The 26,506-nt window shown below is 37.0% G+C and overlaps 1 protein-coding gene and 1 long non-coding RNA gene across 5 annotated transcripts in view; one reads left to right on the top strand and one right to left on the bottom strand.

Annotated features, from left to right (window-relative positions):
• LOC124411823 lies at nucleotides 1-26,084 on the top strand. Its single transcript, XR_006929715.1, has 3 exons — nucleotides 1-171; nucleotides 16,058-16,072; nucleotides 26,072-26,084. It is a non-coding gene; the product is annotated as an uncharacterized LOC124411823 (long non-coding RNA).
• The window catches only part of LOC124411800 (SET and MYND domain-containing protein 4-like), a 63,143-nt gene that overhangs the window by 2,061 nt on the left and 34,576 nt on the right, over nucleotides 1-26,506 (bottom strand). For 3 of the 4 annotated variants that reach the window (XM_046891267.1, XM_046891259.1, XM_046891251.1), the window contains 2 exons: nucleotides 22,035-22,318; nucleotides 17,969-18,446 (listed from right to left, as the gene is read on the bottom strand). In XM_046891267.1, coding sequence (XP_046747223.1) covers nucleotides 17,969-18,446; nucleotides 22,035-22,318 — 762 coding nt within the window. The remainder of the gene's footprint in view (nucleotides 1-17,968; nucleotides 18,447-22,034; nucleotides 22,319-26,506) is intronic. The other variant, XM_046891275.1, reaches the window with a different exon arrangement.

The following is a 26,506-nucleotide window of genomic DNA, read 5'->3' on the forward strand; positions in this document are numbered from 1 at the left end:
TACATACAATACGGCACACGAAAACAAACAGTTCGAATATAGGTTGATGAGAGAAATTAATGACACTGGTGTCAGGGCGGCTAGGTGGTCTAGTGGAGTAAGTCTCCGGCAAAGCATCTCTAGATACCAGGTTCGATTCGTGGCTCCGTCGTTAATTTTTCGAGTCAACCAGTTAATATTCGAAATTACATTTTTCTGTATATGAGGTATTCCATCCCAAGTGTGTAAACCCATGACCCTCACCCTCTCGGAATTTTTTTATTTTTTTTTATATGATCGCATTGAGCCTAAAAGACACCCTCATATTTTGTTTAGATTTTTTCAAACATCCCTTTTTAAGGCAGATTTTTTTAAATGCGTTTTACAAGCTATTAACGTTCACAAAATTCCAAAAAATTCTCGAATAGCTCACCTTGAGCAGATATTGAATTATTTCGGTACTCAAAATGAATTTTATATTATCAATTATAAATTTTATATTTGGATATATATACATATATATATATATATATATATATATATATATATATTGTTACAAAGGGTAAAATCACCCGCTTTACCCCCTTTTCTAATGATCTAGTAGTCGGCATGTGACGCAAGAAAACTAAGTCTTCTTATGTCATCAAATGAATAAGGTTGCTGCGTCAACCGCTATTATTGTAAAAACAGATCTGTTTCAGACTTTGAGCTGATAACACGTTCTTTACCCCAAATACATTTTTCTCAAAGCATATTTCTCATTTAGCGCCTTTTAATTGCTCACCTAACTAAGCTTCTTACCCTCGTTTTATTCGTTACACTAAAAAGTGTAACACTGGTGTCAGAATCGGGATTTAAAGCTTTTCTTTCGTGAGTCAATTCAGTGCGCGAATTTGACGATGAGTGTCAGTCGTTCGACCCGCTCACGCCGCCGGGAAAGTTGTGGAGATAGCCCCTCACTGAGAGGAGACCTACAAGTTCCCGAGCCAACTTTTGCGGCTCCAGAAGCTGCACCGACGGTGACCCCTGTTACAACACCTTTGACGCCCACCGTCACCGCTTTAGACCTTCTGAAGGTTCTTCAGGCTCAACAGGAAGCCACTGAGAAACAACGTGAAGCAGCTGAACGTCATCAGCAGCATCTGATGGATCTTCTACGGGGACAACAAGAGTCTCAGACACGTTCAGAAGAACGGTTCCATGATCTATTTACTACAACGATGTCCACCTTCCAGTCGTTACACCAGTCTGCAGCCACACCTCAAAATTCTCCTGTCCCCACGCCTCATCCTTCTCCTCGCCAGATCTTTTCGGATCAGGCTCCCCAGGATTCAAGGTCTGTCCCTATTATTAGAGAACTTGACTGTTCTCCGATTTCGAGACCTAGAATAATAACCGAGACCTTCTTTCCCGAGCCACCATCAAATGCTCAACCTCATTTCCCACAATCAAATCAAATAGATAATCAGAGAGTATTCCGAGTCCCCTCTCAAACATGTGAAAAACCTATCTGTGCGTTAAAACCGCCTATTTTTGACGGAAAAATTCCGTGGGCAGAATATGAAAGACAATTTAATACAATTGCTAGACATAATCAATGGGACTCCGCCATGAAAGCTCATAGTGCTTTCCTTGCACTTGCCTCTTGTCTTAGAACGCCAGCTTTGAACGTATTGACAGCTTTGTCAGAAGAAGAAATTTCTGACTTCGAAAAGCTCAGCTCCGCGTTGAAATTAAGATACGGTAATGATCATTTGACAAAATTATATACTGCTCAATTACAAACTAGGGGACAAGGACGAGACGAAGACCTTGCCTCTCTCGGACAAGACATAGAGCGACTGTCGCGAATAGCTTTGCCAGACCACGAACCGTCACGTAATATTTTAGCGACACAAGCTTTTTTAAACGCTATTAACGACCCGGAAGTTAAAATGGCCGTTGGAACGTCGGGTTTAACTTCCTTACGAGAGGCAATGGCCAAAGCTCTCGAGGTGGAGGCCATGCGAAAACAATATTTTGGAGCGAGCAAACTCCGCCAAGTACAGGTGGATAATAACACCTCTATAGAAAAGAGAGGTGGTCGTTCGGAAGAGACCGAGTCTCATAACCCGAAAAATAATAAAAATTACAATAATAATAGAAATTTTAAAGATAAGAATAGTCGCGGTTCTTCTCAGAACCACATTAGAAGACCTCAGTACGTCAATGAGAGAGTAGACAATAGGTTTACTACCCTCACTTGCTTATTTTGCAACCAAAAAGGCCATGACGCCAATCACTGCTTCGCGTTAAAACGCAAAGCAGAGTCTCAGACGCAAAGCTCGGATTCAAACGCTTATAATTGGCGAAATAGAGAAGTGATCAGGGAAGATAATCCTCCACAGGCAGGTACCTCTTCCAACTTCTAACTCAGCAAAAAAACTCTCTAACAAATTAACCTCTTAGGATTAACCTCTTTACCTGACAAAATTATGGAAACATCGATTTTCCAGCGGCGATTATTTTATTGAAGCTCGTCGCAGATTAGGAAATTTTCGAGACTTTGAGTCTCATTTACTCAGAGAGAATTCTGCTCCTCTCGTTCAAGCGTTCAAACTCAGAGTAGATCTCGTTGTTTATTTGCGAGTTTCCCCAGAAACCTCTTTTGTTCGGATTAATTCTCGTGCACGCAAGGAAGAAACAGAGATTCCTCTGCAATTGCTTAGAACTATTCATGAAGTTCATGAAGATTGGTTGATTAGAGGCACATTTTCTTCTTCACCCGCCCCCGTTTTGGTTATTAATGTCGAAACTAAAGCTAACCGAATTTACTCAGATTTTTGCATAACTATCAAAACTCGAATTTAGCTATTACTTAAAAAAAAAAAAAACTTAAAACTCAGAAGACAATTTTATTTGTTTTTCTTGTCAGTTTTTGTTTCTTTCTAGAAGATTCTTCTTGAAATCGAGTTTTGTGTCGGACCAGCTCTGATTACTTTATAATCTGAATAGAGCCACGATTGTTATTTTTCATGGTCGATAAGCGATTATTTGATTTTCACATTTTTCTAACCCATGTGTCAGTTTTTGTCAGCACTTTTTCAGGTTGTTTTATGACGTAACCTGATTTTCCTTTACCTTCTCCTGGTATTTGAGGATGACTGAAGGCCCCGATTTTAAAGAAACACTCAACGATAATCCAGATAAGATCGTTTATTTTCTCTTTTAAAAAATAATAAAATTTATATGATCCGTGCTTTTCTCAAATTCACTTAGCGAATTCGGATTGGTCTGCCTTCACTCACGTTTGTCCTCCCAATCTAGGGTGTGCAGTTTCCGAAAGAATTCGGGACCGGCTCGCCTCCTTTCCTCTCCCTCGTTCCCGAAGGTTGAGAAGAAGCCCTAAAAACCTCCTAAGGCCACCGTCGATTTGGACTTCTGTTGGAACCTCTCCTGTTTCCGTGGTCCTTTTCCCGGATCATTTTGACCAAATTTGGATTTTCCTGATTTCCGGAATTCGGAAACTGACCGTTCCTTCGGATTTTACACGAAGCTATACACTACACACTTTTTACACTGACCTTTGTGAAAACACGGCACATAAAATTTTGAAAATTCAGTTCAATGCTTGACTATCTGCTCAAGGTTTTCTGTGGTTTACCTTGAGACTGTGGGCAAATGCCAGATAGCAGAAAGGGAGTCTTTGAATTTTTAGAGCCACAGCTCCGACTCACCTTCAAGCGTCGTATGCTAGATCAAGATCGTTATTGTTTTAATTTGTTCGAGTCGGGACGACTCTTTTCCTCAGGGGGGAGTAGTGTTACAAAGGGTAAAATCACCCGCTTTACCCCCTTTTCTAATGATCTAGTAGTCGGCATGTGACGCAAGAAAACTAAGTCTTCTTATGTCATCAAATGAATAAGGTTGCTGCGTCAACCGCTATTATTGTAAAAACAGATCTGTTTCAGACTTTGAGCTGATAACACGTTCTTTACCCCAAATACATTTTTCTCAAAGCATATTTCTCATTTAGCGCCTTTTAATTGCTCACCTAACTAAGCTTCTTACCCTCGTTTTATTCGTTACACTAAAAAGTGTAACAATATATATATATATATATATATTAGGGTGATTATATTTAAACGACTATTTTTTCTTCAGTCCCCATGGAAAATTTTGTTCTATATGCCGAACAAAAATTCCCTAAAAGTTATAGCCCTTGATATTAATATTAAGTACTCGCTCAGGGCGTGAAAAGATTTCCCATATAAAATACACGTGAATCGAAGCGTTTTTTTCAAATCTCTACAACTCACTGGAATTTTATGATATCACATTGGCCTTAGTCGCATTTTATTTATTTATTTATTTATTGAATGACACACAGGCGAGGCCCACTTACAGGTAGAAAATGTACATATCTACCAAACAGACTAGGTAGTTGAAAGAGTCGGAGAAAGAAACATAGGAAAAATAAATAAAAAAAAATAATAATAAAGGCGAGGCTTATGGCACACGAGTGTCCAGAGTGACAGTAATTGGCCGTAACTAGCAAAGTCAGCCTGACGGAAAAATACCGAAAAGAAGGCTCTTAAAAACAGTTAGAGAGCACCTAAACATGTTTAGCTCTAACGCGTGATTAGTACATAACCGAGATAAACGAGGAAGCTAACTGAAAAATGCATAATTCGCGCGATAAAATGGAACCTCTAGCAGTTCACCATTTCGTGTCACCCGAACGCCCTCTCGAAGACGCACCAGAGCACACAATGCCGGTGAATCGAACTTAACACTAATAATATTGTACAGGAATAATAAATCAGCAACCCTCCTCCTAGTCTCGAGCGTGTGTAATTTTAAGCGACGCAAAATTGATCCATAATCATGGTCTTCGAGATTCATGGGAGTACCTAACCGAAATTAAACGAAGCGGAGAAATTTATGCTGAACACGCTCGAAGAGCGAGGAGAAAGACTGCTGATACGGTGACCAGATCACAGACGCGTATTCGAGCTGAGAACGAACTAGAGCGGTGTATAAAACTGTCAGCGCTCTCGGATTGTCAAAACTGACCGCAGATTTTACGCAGAATTGAACGATCTTCAAAAGTGTCTTTAACGTCGTGAGTCCAACTCACACTGGTGAGATGGTACAGGTCACTGAAGTTGATTTTTACCCAAAATTCTCCATTTTTCGCTGTTATCTCTGAAATGATCATATTGACCAAAAAAATGTGAAGAAACACTTGGTTGGAAATTCAATTTCCTACAAAAAAGGTTCTGTAGACCTGATTGCTCAGATTGATATTTCTTGAGATATCGAACTTTAACTTCTTGTCGTATAAAATTTTTATGGTTTATCGAATCGAACGTTTTAAATTATTGATATTGCATTGGAATTTGATTTTTTCGATTCGACTCGATCCAATCAATCTATTCCATTGGAATATCAGTAATTAAAAACGTTTGATTCAATAAACCATAATGTTTATTGGTTATATTAGATTAAAACGTTTAATTCAATAGACCATAAAAATTTTATACGTCAAGTAAGTTGAATTTCGATATCTCAAGATATATCAATATGAGCATTTTGGTCCAGAGGAACTTTCTTGTAGAAAATCAAATTTCCAACAAAGTTTTTATTTACATTTTTTTGGTACAGTTAATCATTTTGGAGATAACAGCGAAAAAAGGAGAATTTTGGGTAAAAATCAACTTTAGTGCCCTGTACCACCTCACAAATGTAAGTTGCACTTACGCCGTTCCAAACACTTTTGAAGATCGTGCAATTCTGCGTAATTTGCGACCAAGACCAATGTGATATCATAAAATTCCACTGAGTTGTAGAGATTTGAAAAAAAAAACGCTTCGATTCACGTGTATTTTATATGGGAAATCTTTTCACGCCCTGGGCGAGTATTTAGTATTAATATTAAGGGTTATAACTTTTAGGGAATTTTTGTTCGACATATAGAACAACATTTTCGATGGGGACTGAAAAAAAAAATAGTAAATTCAGCAGTATGTTTAGTAAATTAAAAATTCCTCATAGCAAATGTAGACTTTATCGACCACCGGAAAAAATCATCCGATTTGCGCTCTATGTTACCATCGTTTTTGTAATTATCGGATAAAATTATCCAGATTTCCGTTTCTTTTCACCTTCATTGATAGGAAATCCTGTGCTCTACCTTTACCACAGTGTCATACCTTACTATTGTTTTGACAATCTTCGGATAAAAGTCCCGTTGCTTTTTATGTTCATCTAGAAAAAATCCCGCACTCCACCTTGACCACAGTGTCAACACGTATCGAGCAAGATCGAGATATTATCGAGCGCAAGCACGAACCCACATACACGCGAAGTTCAGTCAGCTTCTAGAAGGTAGTTTCATCGTGAGTCAGCATCGAGTAGGTTCTTCTATCCTTCCTAACAATGATCAGTGAGAGGAGTGAGACGTTGGGAGTCTTGGCGGGACACAGCGAGCCAAAATCGAAATGGACGCCTTGACAGTCAGAATATCGCGAGCTTGCACAGGCAGTCTATCGTTACTAGTGCCGGTACCTGGATCCGGATAATCCAATCCGACGCTTCAAATCTGGGTATCCGGATATCCGAAATTGTCCGCATATATTCAACATTCGGATACCCGGTATTATCTGAATACCTCCCCGAAACTATCCTGATTACCGAAATTATCCGGATACCCGAAATCATTTGGGTAATTGAAATTCACATGAAATATAGGATTCAAATCGAATTCTTGGAGCACCAAAGTAATGGTGACAAGTAAGGGTATAATACATGTATATTAGAAGGTTTCTTTGGGAAGCAACAATTTTTTCCAACTGCTCCATGAAAATCTGTTAGTATGGCAAGAAAAAAATCCTCCTACAAGGAAAACGTGATAAAATTCGAATTTTTGAACGTTGTTCCGTGCATTTCAATTTTTTCCATTTGAAAAGCATGGGGAAATAATTTCTTTCTTGTGAAGTGATGCTCACTTAGCCGCATTTATAGATATGAGAACCCACTTTCTGGCACTTTTCAGATAATTAGATGTTCTTTGAAAATCGTCTCCAATGAAATTGCTTTAGCACAAACTGCGCCAAAGATACAGTCCGTGAACATTGACGAAAATCGAGTTTCGAAGACTTTCGTCGAATCACCTGCATCATCACGAAAAGTAAATATATACGTGGCGTTTCAGAATGGCTCGTTACAAGGCTAAAAATCTAAAGGAGACTACCGAAAACGCGTCCCTGGCGGGGTACTCCAAGCAAGCTCGATACGATATAGGCGAAAAAGACTAGTTACTAATATTTTCTGTACAAATTTTGTAATCCCGCGCTTCGGCGCAAGCTAAACAGGTACCGCAACCACGATCATCGAGGGATCAACACGTTTCTTTGATTCACCGAGTGATCGACAACTACCGAAAACTACAGTTCTAGCTACCGACGAATTCAACTACCGTTCCGTAAACATGAATCTCCCGTACAACTTTGAATGCCTACTTTTTCGGATGCCGTAAGTTCGACATTAAGGGCAGACCGCAGCCTGTCGTTCACCGACTTACCGGCCAGGAGCCGGACCGAACCCAAAACACTACGTCCAAAGTTGATATACCCTCGTTCTGAGGATCGACGCAGCCTTCCTGTCAGTAAGGGCTACAATCATTGTGAGTCATGGTCCACGGACGATGAGGTGCCGTAAGCCGCCGTGTGACTGCATGATTTCGTTTCGTAATTAATTTCCGAAAACTATTGTGAGCGACCTCGTAACTACCGAATAACTATCTTTTGTATTTCTGAATTTCTTTGCTTAATGCTTATCTTTTGTATCTCTGATTTTCTTTGCTTCTCGTAATTTTATGCTAGAAATGCTTGTGTAATTTCTACTGTCTATTGCTATCGCTATCTTTACTTTTCTTACTAGTATTGCCTATCGCTTTGTATCGTATCGCTTGTTTTATATTATTTGCTTTGTGCATGAAATCTCGTATCGTATATCGAGCTTATTATTTGATTTACGTTTCTTATTACCTTGTAATATTTTTTTGCTTCCCGAATATCGTATTTCTGTGTTAACTTAAGTTACTTATTGTAACCAGGTGTATTTAGTATATTATTTTTACTCTGCGATCCCGTCTCTAAATCTCTCAACCTCGTATAATTTTTGTATTCTCTCTCGTTACTATAATTTCGAATTTCCCTGTTAAAGTAATATCGTAATTTTGACTGTTGTAAATTACCGATTCACTCGCCGTGAATAATTCTCTCGTATAAGCTACCGATATTTGTGAATTGTATATCACTGTCAATCTTTCTCGCTAAATACCGTTTGTCGTAATTTAAATATTATTTTCTTGTAACTATCGTTCTAAGCTACCGTCAATTCCGTCAAGTACCGATTTTCGCTAAAGTTGCACCCTTGCTTTAATTTAACGAATTAACAATTCTTGTAGTGCCGCTTTTGAAATTTGGGTAAAATCACGTCGCCCAGTGACGTCTAGTTAAGTAGACTTTTTGCATTATATCGCTTCTCACGACCTACGATTAATTTCTTTTGTTAACTATCATTTTTGTGCGAATTACCGCTTAGCTTCTTTTATCGAAAATCTTGTAAATTCCTCTCGTTGACTAATTATCTTTTGTTAACTTTCTGTAACAAATTGACTAATCTACCGCTTATGAACTGATCAATAATACACGACTGATTGACTTGTTAATTTACTTGACTCGAGCTTATTTCTTGATTTCTTTATTTCCTTATTTCCGTAACTGTTGTAACTGCCTTTGGATACCGCCACTCTACCAGTTCGTGTGAGTACCTGAGCCTAGCCAGCCATACAACGGGTTCTCTCATTATTATTATCGTATCGTATCTTTTCCTTTTCTCTAAAAATTGACACTGAAGCGTCTGGCTCCCAACGAGTATCTTTTCGTATCTTTAAATATCGTATCGAATAATTGGAGAATCGCGCCAAAGTGCTAACGGTAAGTCCTCGTCAGAGGGTAACAGAATTTAGCGTTACAATACATAAACTGGTAGATCCAAACATCCGGTTAGTTTCGGGTTATCCGCATCCAAATATTCAGATAGTTTCGGGTTATCCGGTCTACATATCCAGAAGGTTTCGGGTTATCCGGATACCCGGATTTGAAGCATCGGATCTGTGGAATCCGGATAATTCGGATTCCAGCACTAATCGTTACGCTCTTGTTTAGCTCCGCAGATATGTTTTCAGTATCGCCCATTTACGATAGGTATTTACGTTGGCCTTGCACAGCGACAAGGGTCAAATATAGCGAGCTATCGCACGGAATGTGAATTTTCATGGTCAACCAAGAAAGTTTCACTAATATACCCAAGATTACGGGATCAGTTAAGGCCTGATAAATTTATCTAAAATGGAATTTTTATGGTAGTTTAGGACGTGTAGCGAACGAAGAAAGGCCCATTAGATGGAACGGATCACGAGAGGGTTCATTTTTAGGGCCAAGGAAATGCTCCTGCAAACTTGAGCAGATTCCGTGGTCCGGAGGCCTGATACTCTCCTTGGTAGACTATCCCATGCATGCGCAGTAGCTAGTAGAAAAAGACAGCACTTCACCTCCGAGCTATCTCTCTCTCCAGTACCCAACCACTGCAGTGAACGTCCAAGTATTATTCTAGTTCATACTAATAGAGTAGTGCTATTCATCGGTAGTAGTCCAGTCGGAATGTACATGAATTTGGACGACTTCTATTCAACAGCCGTGCTGAATCGCCATTTTTTTTGTAGCTAGTTTGGACCTCAAAGAATATATTGTGAAATTTGAGGTGTCGAGAAATGACGGCTTTTGGCCGAAAAAATTATTTGAAAAAAAAGTCACTATTTTGATGTTATTATCTTTGGAATGAGATTTATCGAAAAATGTTTTCTACAAAAAAATGTGCGCCGTAATGAAATCTACAAAATAAGTTCCATGCAAAAATCACGTATAATTATTGGTTTGGCGGTAAATCACTGTTAAACAAAAATTTTTCAAAAAATGTATTATTGTATTTACGTGGTTTATTTATAAAGTACTGTTCTGAAACTCATCAATCCCGTAAAAGAAACTATCCCGAAGAGATATCGGTAAGTTTTATCCAGCCATGTTATACAGTTTAGCAATAATGACCAATTTTCGTAAATCCGGCGTGTCGATATAGCACTTGTTCCACAAGGTGAAAAAGGTGGAAAAAAATCAGGGTGATTCTTTTCAGCATGTACATTCAGGATTTAACTGAAAAGAATAGGTTTTCAAAAAAAAAACATGTTTTTCGAGGATATAAAATTTTAGCTTATAAACAAATAGAAGTTACGCCTTAAATATTCAAGTTATCCAAAATGTTCTTCAAGATCCTCACAGGTCTTAGCGAGACGCGTAATCTAAATAAAAAAAAAGTCTCAATATCTTTATTACAAGCCGAGATACAATCATTTTTACGTTTGTTTAATTTATTACTGTTTGACTCAACATTTTCGCGAAATTCAAGTTCGGGGGCACTCGTAATAGTGTTAGGCATAATATTTTATATTATAGAAACCGTTTTGAGCATCAATCTCATGGCAGATCATGACTGCATTCGGTCGCTCCCGCGCGGAATATACGGACGGCAGCGTCGGTGCCGCCGGGTGGCGTGGTGGGGGCCTGCGTCTTGCCCCGCGGCTCCTCTCGCCCGGCTTAGTTAACAATTTCCATATATCCCTTATAAATTGTCGTAAATTTTTTTTTTTTTATTGCATCTCTCTCGCACTTGTGCTTCTTTTAAACTACCTGCAAGGGTCGGCTGCGGCCTTGAGTCATAGGAGTTGGGATTTCCCAGTACATAAGGGATTATTTATGGCCTGGAACGACCGATGGTCCTCAAAATAGGGGCGATTAACAGGAGAATTGATAAAAAAAATTTTTTTGCACCTTTTCGGCCTTGTGGATCAAGTGCTAGGGTCCAAACTACCTACAAAAAAATGGCGATTTGGCACGGCTGTTGAATAGTACTCATGTACATTCCGACTGGACTATAGAGACTACCGGCTTGTCTGGAAGTCGAATGGTTCGCTCGCTTATTGATATTTTTTATTACAGAACTCCCTCTAAGGATTCAGGGTAGAGCGAGTGCCTGCGTTACGAAGAAGCCGCAGTATACTTTTGAATGTATATTTTTCTCCGATAGTTTAGACTATAAGCTACGTATTAACGCTGGGACCCGTTTGTTTACTTCATCGCACCGTGGTGAAGCCGAATTTGTTTACAAATCTGCACGATCAGCAAAATGAAAATCCTTAGTGCATGGTAAAATGGGGATATCCGCCCGCGTATATTTTTGCGCTATCAATGCTGTAAACAAAATCAGCTTACTGCCCCGGAATGGATTATCCACTGATTTCGATGCCTCGTAATTACAAAAGGAATTTGAACCGGCAGTCTTGGTTACGAGATTGTTCTAGAGTTGACAACGGCAGCACAGACTATGTTCGTGACTATTGTGATCAATAGGAAATAATGTTTTTGTTACTTTTACTTGACTTCAAGTGTAACTTTCGTTTGTGCAATAAATAATTTCATTCCAAATTGAAATAAATAGCCGTTTTGATCATTTTACCCAACCCTTCCATATCTTGGAGAATACTGTGAATATTCAAGAAAGCTGTAGCTATTCCATTGTAATTTCGACCCATATAAAACACATGAATTTTAAATCATTGTTTCAACTGAAATTGCAACCATTTGTTCATTCATTTGAAGATTCGATTCATTCGAAGTACAAACATGTAAATGTCATTCACATTTCACAAGGTGACGGTCCGACACATACATGTAGGCCACGCTACGCGAGAAACAGGTGCAAGTAGTATAGAACAATACTCATTGCCAGTCAGCATATGCATTTTCACACTTTTTTTAACCAAAGAAATTATACCCGTCCTTGCTAGTCGAATAGGATTATTTTTGTAAAAAGTACTATTTTGTTTGTGTTTTTTAACCGTGATAAATAACATTTAAAATGTTTTCATGGCTTGAGGAAGTCAATCGCGTACTTAATTTTCAATTTTCGCAATATTTTTGACATCAAAAGAGAACAACTGCGCGACAAAATAGAAGTTTTTGTTGTAACGTTCCAGACATCATCTCTAAACGGCAATACGTTTCAAATCATACTGCTCTGATTTCTATCAAATTTTGCAATTCACACTTTTTATGCCCATATCTAATTACGATGATACAAGTCTCGACGCAAAATATTTCAAGGTTTGGGAGATATATCGTATGCGGTGACATCGCTTATTAGTTCATTCGTGTAACTATTTGCAGTTAGCCACTGCTGGCCTATGGATGCGGTAACGATTTATTCCTTTACCGAAAAGGGTCTGCAGTATACACAGTAATTTTTAAGTCAAACACTTACCTTACATAAGAGCTAGATTCTTCATCAGGTAAAACAAATCTAAAAAGTAACACGTGTTGAAAATTTTGCGCTGACAAATGAGTCTCGGTGAGTTTGACATGCACAATAAATTGAAGCACAATGTTTGAGAAGCACTCCCAAAAATTAATAAAGCATTACGCGAAAGATTCTTATTGATACTAATTCTATATAAGATATAACAAAGCCACATTTAGCAATATCAGTCAATCTCTAATTAATAAGCGAATAGTACAAGAAATTTAACACACAGCTATTGTTTTTACTATTAAGGACATAATCAGTAAATAGATTTCCACTACTTTAAGAAATATTTTATAAATACTATTCATCACCGCATAATGCGCATCACCAAGACGATCATTCCAAACTTGAATCAGCTACAAGTGCCAAGCAATTGATGCGGTGCTCTTGACGACATCAATAATATAAAATTCCATTCCAATCCAATTCAATACTTTTCAAAAAAAAATTACCTAATATGCTATCTGAAAAATGTATTTTTATTATATAATTTTTCAGAACTGACTGATCCTGACATCAAATAAGGGAGTTGTATGTAATTCATAACTTTGAGAAAAATATTTTAAAGATTCATGTCTTCAGTCAATCCAAAATTATCATGGGCGCTTCAGTTTTGGTACACTTTTCCTTTTTCGGAGTTTGAAATTGTTTAACTTGTAAAGATGGATATTGGGAAGAAAACGGTTGGCTTTCGTCTGCAAAGCTAGAATTTTTCTGAAAGTTGGATTAAGGGGGCACATCTATCTGGAAAGGTTCAAAAAATCGTTTTTTTTTGCACTCTTTACAAGTTTCATATCTTCAGAATGTTCCCTGGAAATTTCACATCGATATATACGAAATTGAAATAGTTATGAGATTTTATATGAAACGTGTTCGACTAACTGAAATATTATAATACTGGCACGTTCACTGCATGGCTCGGTATACGGTTGGCTATTCGGAAATAGAGAAAACTCGGAGGTGAAGTGCTGTCTTTCTTTCACCGGTACAGTCTTAGAAAAAGCTGGTACATCGAACATCAGTGCCCCTTTCGCACGTGATTACATTTTGCCTAAACTGTCCCAAGCATGCGCAGTAGCTAATACAAACAGACAGGACTTCACCTCTGAGCCATCTCCCTCTCCAGAACCCCCACCACCGCAGTGAGTGTTCCAGTATTATTATATTTCAATGGTTGGACCGCTCGAGCGCTTGAGATCGCGAGACAACAGAAATCGATCTCTTACGCAGCTGCCACTGCTACAAAGAGTCATGGAATTGATGACCGAAAGTAAAGTTGAAAATTTTCACTTTGAGCTGATTTTTAATCACGAGTGGTTGCAGCCAGTCGCTGCTACCGGGCGCATGTGGTTGGTAACCTTTTATTGTTGACGGATTTTTATTCGCTCTGATACCAACCGCTAACAACTCGGCCGGATGATTAAAAATCTAGAACCACACACAAAACTTTGAACGCGTTGTTTTCGAAACCGGTGTACACGATATCTCGAGAATCGCACTATAGATCTTTTTTCAAATTTATGCAAAATAAGCGAGGTTATAGGTACTTAGAGGTCGCTGACGACATATTCCGTGTCAAACCACACTAAATTATAATCAGCGCTTCTGATTTCCTTGAATTTTACCGCCGCATTCTACACATGAAATAATGGAACGCGTGTTTCGCAAATTAAAATTAAAAAATTGCGATTATTTTGAAGAAGATATGCACGGTTGCAAGCTTTCAGAAATCACAAATACGTCGCGTGTGCAAAAATATGTACGTACAAAAAAATGTGAACAGTCAATTTTGAAGATCTTGAGTTATTCTGTATAGTGGTATATTTCAAATTTGCGTTTTTCTGTAATAAATTATTATCAATTTGTTTATCAATTTCATTAGCATTTTCCATCATCAACTCACCAACTCAAAATTTTGTAAAATATATCGTGTTCCCACTTCGATTCTGAAGAAGCACTGAAAATTTGAAAATGGAACTCAAACGGGCTATATATTTTTAAAAAATCTGCAAAAGGTCTCGTTGACAATATTGAATATCTTATGATAAGATGAAAATCGGAAAAAATCAACCATAATAAAGATGATAAGAAAATTGAATTTAAATAATAATAATGCCTAAAAGTTATCAGCAAATTGTCTAGACAAAACATTGCTTAAAACATTTTTAGGGAAAATTTTGTTTCTTGTCATGTGAAATGAATTCGTCGATTTTTTTAAATACACATGAAATTTGAAAACATTTTCTAAAAATTCGTTGAGCAATGTTTTGTTTAAACTATTTATTGACAACTTTTGGACATTATTATGATGCGAATTAATTTTCTCATCGTCTTTATTGTGACTAATTTTTTCCGATTCTTATCTTATAAAGTAGTCAATATTGTTGACGAGAACTTTTAAGGATTTTTGCAAATATAGAGCCCGTTTGAGTTCCATTTTTAAATTGTCACTGTTTCTTTAGAATTGAAGTGGGAACACGATGATATTTTTCGAAAATTTCAAGTTGGTGAGTTGATTATGAAAAATACTAATGAAATTTACAAAACATTGATAATACTTTATTAATATCAAACGCGAATTTAAAATGTACCATGCAAACGATTTTTCTAAACTTCATGAAATTTGAGCACCAATTTGTTATCATTAAAATGAATTAACAGAAATTTTTTGGACAATTTGGCGATCATCTTCATCAAAGGAATCGAATCTCCGTAAAGTTCATGTAAGCTAGATGTTGAGTGGATTGCGTGCAACCCGCTAAAACCCAATTAAATTGTTCACCACAGCTATAGATACTTTAGGATATCTGCAGTCTTCGAACTTTTCAGCTAGATTCTTCATATAAGATTATACAACGTGCTAACCTCATAAATTAAATCAGATGATCTTACCTGGAAAGTATAGTAATAGAAGCTGCATGATAACTGCCCAGTAGCTTGAACACGTTTTGAAAAATATTGAACGGATGGAATTTATTTTAGAATATTTCGACTGGCAGAAGTTGAGCCAGGCAGTAAACCCCATGTCCTGTAATTTCGTGGCCAGTTTTTCGTACTATAATAAATGTGGTTCAAGTAGGATACATTTTTTCTTTTGCATTATTTAGAAGCCAATCAACATTAAACGATGTATTGCTATTGTTTTTGGAAATTTTTGTGGATATTTTCTAATTGAACATGAAAATTTAACACCACGAATAAAAAGAAACCTTATTTTGATGACTTTGCTCTCCTGCGTATCTTACACGCGTCATTTCTTACTCACTTTTAGATTTAATTCAGTTACTGATGATTAGGCAATTCATTGAATTTAACAGAATATATGAATTTTTTGGGGGATATTGGCGCATTGAGTACAGTTTTACCCCTAAGTACCATGGTCAAAGGGTTTGGATTCCCCAAAAGATGAGAATCCTTGTAGAATAAGGAACGCCTTCATTATGAAAGGTAACCCTCTATACTGATAATGATGAAGCGCTACTCCACCATGGATACGACCGTAGCAACCTGTTAAATCTTGAATTATACCTCGTATGTGAACACTGCTCCATTACGTTAGTCTTCTAGTTAATCAAATCGAAGGACGAATTTCGGGACCAGAAGATTTCGTGAGGTTTCAGAAATTTATGTAGGATACGAGCTACATGGGATTTATATGAAACTGCAAAACACTTTGTTAAATTTTCAAAACTCTACGAAAATGCAAAATATTTTTCGAATATCGCAGTTATGAAAATACGTCTAAACCTAGCAAAATACTGCATGATACATTTTACTGATGTAAATAAAATATATCATGTCAAACTTTTTACACAACCGGGGAGGTTAGCGGCCTGGCTGAACTGAACCCAAATACTACAAGTATTAAAAGTATTATATGCAACTCATACTAAAAATTGTGAGCTAAGCGCATCACCCGTGCCGAAAAGCGTATCACTCTGTAGGGACTCTGAGAAGCAACTATATTATGTATTTGCATGTAAATCACGTTAAAGTTATAAATAGATGATTCCACGTGTGAGGATTTAATCAGGTCGCAAGAAAATCAATTAGTATAAAATCGGATTATTTTTTAAATTTTACGTCGATAATCCACGAAGAATTAGATTAGTTTGCAAAGTATCGAACTAGTAACACAAATTATTAAGATTTTGTTGAGCTGTGTTGAGCTTTGTTGATGATATGAATCCAAGCCAGATGCTATTTTTTAATAGTTCATAATACCCCTGTAATGATACAATACAGATTTTTATTCTGTTCGCAAGAAAGGCGTCATTCAAGTATTACGTAACGCTCCCAGGAAGGAGGAGGCGCATCGTCAAATGTTACCTAACAGTTTTTTTTTTGGATTATTAAATCGAAAAGTTATTCAAGTTCAAAAAAGCGTGTATTCACATCCCCAGGCAGTTTAACTGTATGTACGGAGTTGAAATTTTTATTTTTTGGAAATTTTCAGCGCCTTGTCATAATCTTAGCAAGTAGTGGCATAACCTAACACTTGGGAGGGGGGGGGGGGGGGGGGGCAAAGGTTGCTATGTGTTACTATGGGGGAGGAGAGGGCCGGAACAAGTCAAAAATAGCGTTACGTAATTCTCGAATAACGCCAAATAGTTACTCTTTCAGGATGGTAATATGTAACCTCGAAAGAAATTTTTCAATGGCTGATTTACAGAAAAAGGTTATTTTTTTCTCAAGAGGGTAAAGTTTTAATATTGAAATTCATAACATTCTGGGCGTGTTTCCACATATCCTGGTTCTTGTGGAAACTGCAAGTACTACCAGAAAATTTGCACCTTAATTAAAGATGTACAGTAGTATATTGTATAACAATGAGGTAAACACGGTCTTTTCGGGCCGAGCGTAAGTTTGCAATATGAGTCACAGGTGAGCACGCATACGAGCCATAGACAAATATTGCAAATACGCGAGGCGAAAAGACCGTTGCCTCCATGTTGCACACGATATATTTTATATAACAAGAGCATGTTACGCATATTTTCACGAAGCACGAAATTAAGGTTGGGGTCACGAAATGTCAGATCGGTTCACTGTGTTTGTCGGGACAGCGCATGAAAGCTGTACAGAAATGATCACTTTTAAGTCCTAGTAGTTAAAAGTCGTCGTTTCAATACTTCGCGCATGCGCATTCGCAGACTCACTGGACCGTCATAGAAACAGGTACTTTGTGTACGAAAAACACCCATGAAAAACGCGTAAAACCTGCTCGCGTCATATAAACTTGATTGATGAATTCTAAGGATTACGATTAATTAGAAGAAAGGTATGCTCTACAAAAGTAGCAAAGACAGCCATTCGAAAAAACGTTAATAATTTACATCATTATTGGCAGGAAATAATCACTGTTCGTGGACGATTAACGTGCACTCTAGGAAAACTACCTCAGACCTGACTGTCACTTATTGCGGGGAATCATCTATATTCGCATTGAAGCAGGATCATATTAAACACCAAATTCAATTATCTATCACCCCGTGTAAACAAGCGAAAATTCACTTTAATTTACCTAAATAGTAGCTTTTCAAAAACTGCATTGCATGGATCATTTCTTCGCACGGCTTTGTTGTTTCTTCATGTAATATTTCTATAAGACTCTTCACTGCATGAATGTCGTACTTATTCTCCAATAGCTTCTTCTTGAACGGCTTCAGTTTTTGAACCAAATCTTTGTTTTTGGATATCGATCCAATGTGATTCCCTAAAATTTCTTTGTATGTTGGCCAATCATTGTAACAGGCTGGACATTCACAGTCGAAAAAGTACTCTTCCATGATCTTTTTTTTTCTCTCATCCCGTGACATCTGGCCGTGAGCAGTGCCGTAGCAAGTGAAAATTTGTTCACCAACGGCAATAGGATCTAATGCTCTAGTTATCATAGTCAAGCCCTCGAAGTGCCTGAATGTATTTGGTGCGCAAGAATGATTCTGTAGGCTGTGAAGCACATAAAGACCTGAGCCAGATTTGATCCCTGGGTCTTGTTGAATCTAAGTAAAAATATGTTCATTAGCTATGCAGTCATTATTTCATTAATTTTTAAAACATATATTGCAGAACCTTTCTCAGGAGTTCGGAAAAAAGAAGTATGCAGTATGCAGTATGCGCTATTGTGGGAAATTGGCTATAAAATGCAAGTACATTTTCTATTAAATTTTGTTAGTATTAACTCTGAATGTGTTATTCCACATAGAATACTCTTAATTTACTAGGATGTATTCAGGAGATTGGCTGCCGCTTCAGATGTCAATCAGTGTACCTTCAGAAGTCACCGGTTAAAGTTTTCTCCTATCAATGCATTATCTTCGAATGAGAAACAAGTGATCTGTGAAACTGAGCTGTAAAATGAAATGTAAACTACAAACCACAATGCAATTACTGTCGTGACAGTACTCTTCGTTACTTTACTTTATCGTGGTCCGGACTCTATGCTCCATTTTAATTCAGTCCACTGCGGAATACGGGTGGTTAACCACTACGATGGTATAGACAGGTCCAAAAAAAGGTCAGATGAGACCTGATTTCCATAGAATTTTCCCACCTCTAGTTTTGTACTGAACTATTTCTGCTCCATAATGGTCAGCAAACGAGATATTGTTGTAAATCTAAGGGTTTGTACCTTTTCGCCATCGCCGAATTCACTGTGAATCTTGGTGGTAGGGTAAAACATAAATTCTTGTTAATGATACCCAATAAAGCGTTTGAAACAATAAAATCTTTTTCAGCAGTTTTTTACACTTCTGATCAATTTTATCGTCCTGCCACCTGGCCTAAAAGTAAACGAGACGAAAACTTTAAAATAGTATCAAGAAACGTGTCCGTTGCAATAGACATAAACAAACTCATACAGGAATGAAAAGAAAAACATGATCAGAAAACGAGACAATAGTAAACATGCTTCAAAATAAGAATTAAAAACCACTACAACTCCCCCTTGTTCAATAGAAGCGAAATGCAGCAAGGAAAACAGGTACAATCAAGGTCCGAATGGTCAAACGAAAAAAGGATATCCCGTAACGTATGCATTACCATTTATACTATAAATACGCAATGAAATCTGCATTATTGAATTCTCGGATGCGTCACATTCTCAGAAAAACACCTAAGAGGGTTAGGTACCCTTGTGAGTCATAAAATGAGCCTTTTTCCAATATTATTTTTTAAGTCATGAATAACGATAGACGCATGATTTTTTTCAATATGAATTTCCATTTATGAACTTCATTCACATTTGAGAAAAAGTTATTTAGCTTCAGTAATTAAAAAGTTATTAACATTGATGTGAAGCATTGAACGGTGAACATGATTCTGAGTAAGCGATACATCTAAAAAAATATTTCTACAATCTGGAAGGTATTCACTACAGCGTGTAGCGTGAAGCAGATTTTGAAGAAACAAATTTAACACCTTTTTCCCCTGCAGAATTCGATTTTCTCCTTTTTTCGGCAAAAGTTTTTTTTTTAAATTTGTTTCAAAGATTTTCTCCGATATTCTGCTTCCAATACACTATAGGGATGGCATTGTCCATCAAGTACAGCAGAAACTATTTTCCGTAGCATCGATAAAAAAGTAAGTCCAAACATAAATTACCTTGGAGGATAAACCAATGAATGATTTGCAACACAGCCAATCATCAGACGACAAACAAAAGGTGATGCATCGGCATAGGCGCAGACGGACATCATATTAGAAGGTATGACATCATAAACTATATATACTATAACTATATATATATATATAAGCTATAAACAACTATAACATAAAAATAGACATTATGCTGATCTCCGAAACTCAATACACCCATAAAATAAAGTTACTTAAAAGTATCGAAGTACTATCCGTAACACCTAGTACCCAAACGAAATTGCTCGTGAAGGGATTGCGATAATTATCAAACAAACTGTAAAACAACAATAAATCGAAAAACACCAAGCAGATTTTCTGCAAGTGATCTCCGTAGTGCAGCATCCTGATGGTAGACTGGAACTAAAGGACATTTTTCCACAGCGATAGGCCATCACTTTCGAAGGTGGACGTGAAGGTTAAGATGGTGGTAATTATAATACAAAGTACTGGCAGTGGGGATGACGATCTAAGGGGGCATGCATCAATTACGTAAGGACGATTTTAGCCGTTTTAACCCCTACCCCCATGTAAGAACACATAAGATTCCTTGGACTCCCCCTCAATTTCTTAGGTAAGATTTTATCTATAATTTTCATTTATAAGCTTCAAAGTGCGATGATATGAACACTTTTAGGATTTTAAAAACTTATTATGAAATGAAATTTGTTACAATAACAATATATAAATTAAACTGTATATTAAAAAAAAAAAATAGGTCTCATAGTTTGTGGAACGTCTAAATAGAAATTTTTTGTAGTTTTTGAAACTGCGCCTCAATTTTCTGTGTGATTTTTGTTTCCTGAGACATTGCTGTACGGACATTTTGTCTGAGTAGAAAATGTCTATTATGCACATAGCGACTTCTAAAATATTACGTAAGAATGACTTTTAACCCCCTCCCCCCACCCACCCCCCCACCACCGAGATAAGTTCATTTCCCTTGGGGTCCTTACGTGATTAATGATTGGCCCCTAACGCATAACAACCTGTACCAGGCTCCAGAGGCCGTCAATTGTATTCATCCATGCTCAGAAATTATCAAAATCCCTGTCAAACACTACACAGCTCAATGCAAACATTGTTCAATCACAAACGTTTATTTCTTATGATTAAACGATCTTTAGCTTTATTCGTATCAAAAATATAAGAACGTAACAATGTAGACGAGGAACTGAATATGGGGTGCAGACCGTAAAAAATGTATCTAAGGCTTTTGTAGGGGATCCTGCGATGGGGATATTGACTTACACATGTACACATGTATGAGTGATTTTTACCCGCTTAATTCGAATGATTTAAATATTGATTCAATTTACAGTTTAGGGTTGCGATTTAACTACTTCTTCCATGATATTGTTTAGGGACAAATAGTGCTTAATACCTTTAGGGTGTACAAAAGCATTGTATATTCAAAATGTGATTTCCATGTGATTGCATTCGATCCAACCGGTGACCATGTTTGTTGTGTCACCGTCATGCATTCGCGTATTAGCTGCTCTGAAGCTATTCCATTAACATTTTACTGTAACAATATCAGTTGTGGCTAACTACGACCAAGGTACCACTTCTACAAAATGAAGTCATGAATCATTTTTCAACTATCGAGAATTTAATGTGCGGAAATCACTCGTCGGTGTGAATCACCATGGGGACCCTTCTAGCAGCCTTAACGACCTTGGGACACTGAGACCAAACACCGATGTAATTTTGGAGCACCAGATTTACATTCATGACAGTAATTTAAGGTAACAAGAAAAATAACACATCACTAGATAGATTTTTACGAAAATGGTAAGACATTTTTCTGCCTGTGTGGTATAAATATTAATAACGAAGTTCTAACTCAGAAATATCCCGAATTGATAAATTCGAAGCACTTCTCATGATGTTTCATCTATTTTCCAGCAGCCAACCTCCTTAAATTTGACAAATACTCGAAAAAATATACTCACCGAGAAGCAATTTGAAGACATGATAACACAGGCCCTTAGCATAATTGCACCGCAGAATGGGATGTCTGGATACATCGAAATGTCTTTTAATTCTGCAAGTGTGAATTTTTTTTTGAAAAAATTAGTTTCCACAGCAAGTAACAAGACTGCCAAAGAAGAAATGCAAGCAAATGCGCTTATTCCAATTAACGGCCTTGTTGTCATGTTCGTCGCAAGACTGAGTGCCGACCGGCTATTGAAGCTATCCAACTTTCCATCGTCTGTGAAACCAGCTGTCCTGCTATCTATGCATTCAAATAAAGATACATTTTTGATTATCATATAATGAGACCAATTTCGCCAGTTTGATGCCCTATTGAAAATGGCCAACAAACAAGGCGAACGATCCTTTCTCTGCACTTCAACGAATGCTGATAAGAATATTAATTTCAGTTGACCCTTTGAAATATACATTTTTCTTGCAGTCAAATTTCTTAAAACTGGGTATACGAAACTTCTCGAGGTCACTGATGGCAAAAATGAGGTCAGATTTGAGAAATTCAAAACAGTGGACCTAATATGAGCGAATTTTTATATTTTCAGTTCGTCATATTGGATCCGCTACCTTGAATTTTGAAATTCTGACGTCGGATGCGTCTTCAGTGACCCCGAAAACCCGCCAGTAACAAATTTCAGGCAAATCAGATCAATTTTTACACTTTCAGTCCGCCATATTCTCTCATAATCCCTCTTAAAACATTAACATTGACGTCCTAAAAGTCAAATTATGCAAAAAAAAGTGACAGCGATATCTCCAAAATTGGATCTAAATCTTGAATAACCGATTCAACAAAAGGTATCTCATATATGAGACGCTGTGCCGCAAAAAGTTAACAAAATAACGCTTACTAGTTATTAAATGTAAGAATTAAGAATTCTGTTGTTTCTTAAATTTTACTTTTTTTCAGGTAATTTCACTCTGATAATGATCATTCATTCGCTGAATATTGAAAATATTCATGAAAGTATTGAAAAAATATGAATATCATTCCTGTAATATTTTCGGAGATGTTACATAAGTGAATTGAAGACGCGGAATTTGAAATGATCTTATTAATTCATAATAATCACCAAAAAATTAATGAAAAGGAGTTCTGTTGGCAGTGAGAATGCGATTGTTATCCCCAAATATTTAACCGACTATCTGCCAGAAGGGTTTGTCTTTTTTTTTTTTTGCTAAACTGTCCGCGATACGTCTCACTGGCAGCAGATAGGTGATCGGAATCTGAGAAATAAGAAAATTTTGAACAAAAAATATAACCGATTTCGAAACCATTAATCAATATCCCTTTGCTCTAAAAAAAGGAATTACTCTTTTTTACTTATCACGTGATATTTTATTTGATAAACGAATAACAAATTGCTGAGGCGAAAAAACCCACACGGAGTAAAAGGAAAAACAATTTGTGAAGATTCGTGACCACTAAGTATACGAGGAGTTGAAATTCGTCGGAGAAGGTCAGTTGAAGACATGTAGAAGTTATATTTCATGTTAAATAGCGACGTTTCGGCGGGCCCTGCCTGCCGTCATCAGGCTTTCTTTATTGAAGAGAGAAAAAGAAAAGAAAGAAAAAAAACAATAATAAGATTCTAAATTCTAACAGTACTCTTAGATGATAAAATTTGTGAAACATACACCATAAATTATCTATGTGCTAACATATTGAAGTTAGACTTGTACCGGTTTTACCACATGTTGGTTTAGGTTATGTTTCAGAGCTATGCTTTTACGCTCTGATTGTTCAAATTTCGCCTGGACTTAGGGGAAACAAAAACAAAACTTTTTTTAATAATGAGATACCGAGTGCGTTTGGCTAAAGTAAACCTTTAAGACTACAAATTCAACTTACTTAGTAGTGACATTCCTAGAACTAAAGGTGTTCTGTTTGGCGATCGGAGAGGAAGTGATATTGCCGTGACATGGATGAAGATGGCTGACAAATTGACTTGATTTGGATGAAGTGGTGTGTTACAATTGATGTGTTGATTATATGGCGGGAATGAGTTTAAATTTCGAATTTTGAGCGGGCACAGATGAAGCTAATTTTGATGATGTATGATATCAGGGTAAAGATGGCTTAGATTTTGAATGTCTGTTCTCTTGTTGACAGTATTATTTTTGGAAATGTGAATCATCTCTTTTATGAGACGTTTATGCCATTGACCTTCTTGGTCTATTACTCTGGTATTATCAAAATCAAAAGAATGTCCTTCGGTTAAGGCATGATGCACTAACGCAGATTTGTCTGGGTCCCTTCATTTAAGATCATATTTGTGGTTAGTTATTCTTTTCTTCAAATGTTGACTGGACTGGCCAATGTAGCATTTTGGACAATCGTTACAGTTTATTCTATAGACAATATCTTTTTTTTTCATGGTTGGCATTTGGATTTCAGATGCGTAAACAGGTTGTTGAGTATGTTTGTAATTTTGTACGTAACGTTAATTTGCCAATTGTTTAGTGTGCGTCTTAGACTTTGTGATAAGCCTTTAACAAAGGGGATGGACCCAACAATTTTGGGTTTGTCATTTTCGCTTATGGTGGTGTTATTATAAGCTTTGTGTATTCTTTGTGATTGGATGTCAAGAATCAATTTGATTGGGTAACCATTTTTTAGTAGAGTGTCTCACCAGTTTAAGATTTTTCTTCCTGAATTTAGCATCTGAGAGTAATATCGCTCTGTCAAATAGGCCGACGCTATGTAACGTCGCTATTTAACATGAAACATAATTTCTACATGTCTTCAACTGACCTTCTCCGACGAATTTCAACTCCTCGTAAAAGGAAAAACCCGAGCTAGTCAATGAATAATAACTTTATGGAATAAAAACTTAGGTAGAATCCGAGTACATGAAAGGGTGAATAAACGGCTCCAAATCAGAAATTTAGTTGGAATAATCATTCACATTGTTGAATCGAATAATTGTAAGAGAACTCTCTTAACTATTGGAAGGTACAACCTCCGCAATATCTTCGCAATACAAAGTGTTCGTTGTGATGCCGGGACCGTCCTCCCTTCTTAGTCTGGTCGCTGGCAAAGGATTCCCAAGTGGCAAAAGCCCAGCTCATTACAGAACCCCAACATCTTGAGAACGGGGGCAGCCCTTGTTCCGTAGACGTCTTCGGATAACACGCTACTGAGGTGGTGTTGCAACCGATGCACCTCCAAGTTTTTTGATATCTACTAAATCATAATACCGCAAGACACACTCTAGATAATTCAAAGTTCTGTTTCATGCATTCGTGTATATCAGGAACGGTAAATTGATACATAAGGTTGTTGGTATCAGTGTACATCAATTTTGTTCGATTTCTAAGGACCCAGTTCACAACAACGAGGCTATGCAGTTGGGTGTCAAATGCACAACTATAACGATATCTACATCAAAAACGAAAAATGAAAAACGCTACAACTATGGAAATTTGGTTGACAGTGAGAGTTCTAAATCTTTGGTTCCATTCCGCGAATTTAAAATCTCGGTATTTTGTAAGGTTTTCCATCCTTATACCGAAAACTGTGTTATTCATTAACTTGTTGACATTTTTCATCGAGATCATTGTTGGATTTTTCCTGCAAGTCGGTTATTCAAATCTATGTATTTTTTAAGCCAAAGCACTAATCGAAATTCAATAACTATGTGAATTTCAGTCAATTTCAAGCCCAACTGCACTGACACCGTTTGTGTGAATAAATGATAGAAATATATAGAAGTTCAATATGTTTTTATTTGAAAGTAGGGAAACCCAGATTTTTATTCGAAAAATTCGTATGTACTAATGGGTAAAATTGATGTCTTTCTTTCAATGAATGAAAAAAAAGTTTCAATATTTAATATAAGATGTAATAATATTTGAAATGCATCATATCAAAGTTACAGAGCCATTTGAAAACACGAGTAATTCAGTAAATACGAAACATTGACGAAAGTACGTAATTCATATGGACTAGATGAAGAATTATGACTCACCGTCAGAAAATAATGGTGCATGACACGAGATCTTCACCAACACGTAGAATCGCATAAATGTATAGGTAGATACGTATACCCTACACAACAATACCACTGTAACAATCACACAGCTACACAATCAAAATTTTTTTTATAATCTGAGAATGAGACGCTTAAGGTGATGTAGCAGTCCTGCCTTTACCGACCGAGCGAACTCATCCGTGTTCTTCCTATATTAAATAAACAAACGAACGGAATGAGTTGAAATTTCGATGGCGTATAGCTCTTCTGTAGCGGAATTGAGGAAGGTTACTCATATCCCAAAACTCGTCAAAAAATGTGTGGTTTCTTGACATGTATCGCTAGTCCCACATTTCCCGCATTTGACGGGCAAAAGAGTGCATATTTGAGGAACTTTCCGCAAGAGCGACAAGAATGAGGAGTAAAATGCGTCATCGTGAGACTGTTTTCATGCAATATTG

The sequence above is a fragment of the Diprion similis genome, chromosome 2, assembly GCF_021155765.1.
Source record: "Diprion similis isolate iyDipSimi1 chromosome 2, iyDipSimi1.1, whole genome shotgun sequence".
Lineage (NCBI taxonomy): Eukaryota > Metazoa > Arthropoda > Insecta > Hymenoptera > Diprionidae > Diprion > Diprion similis.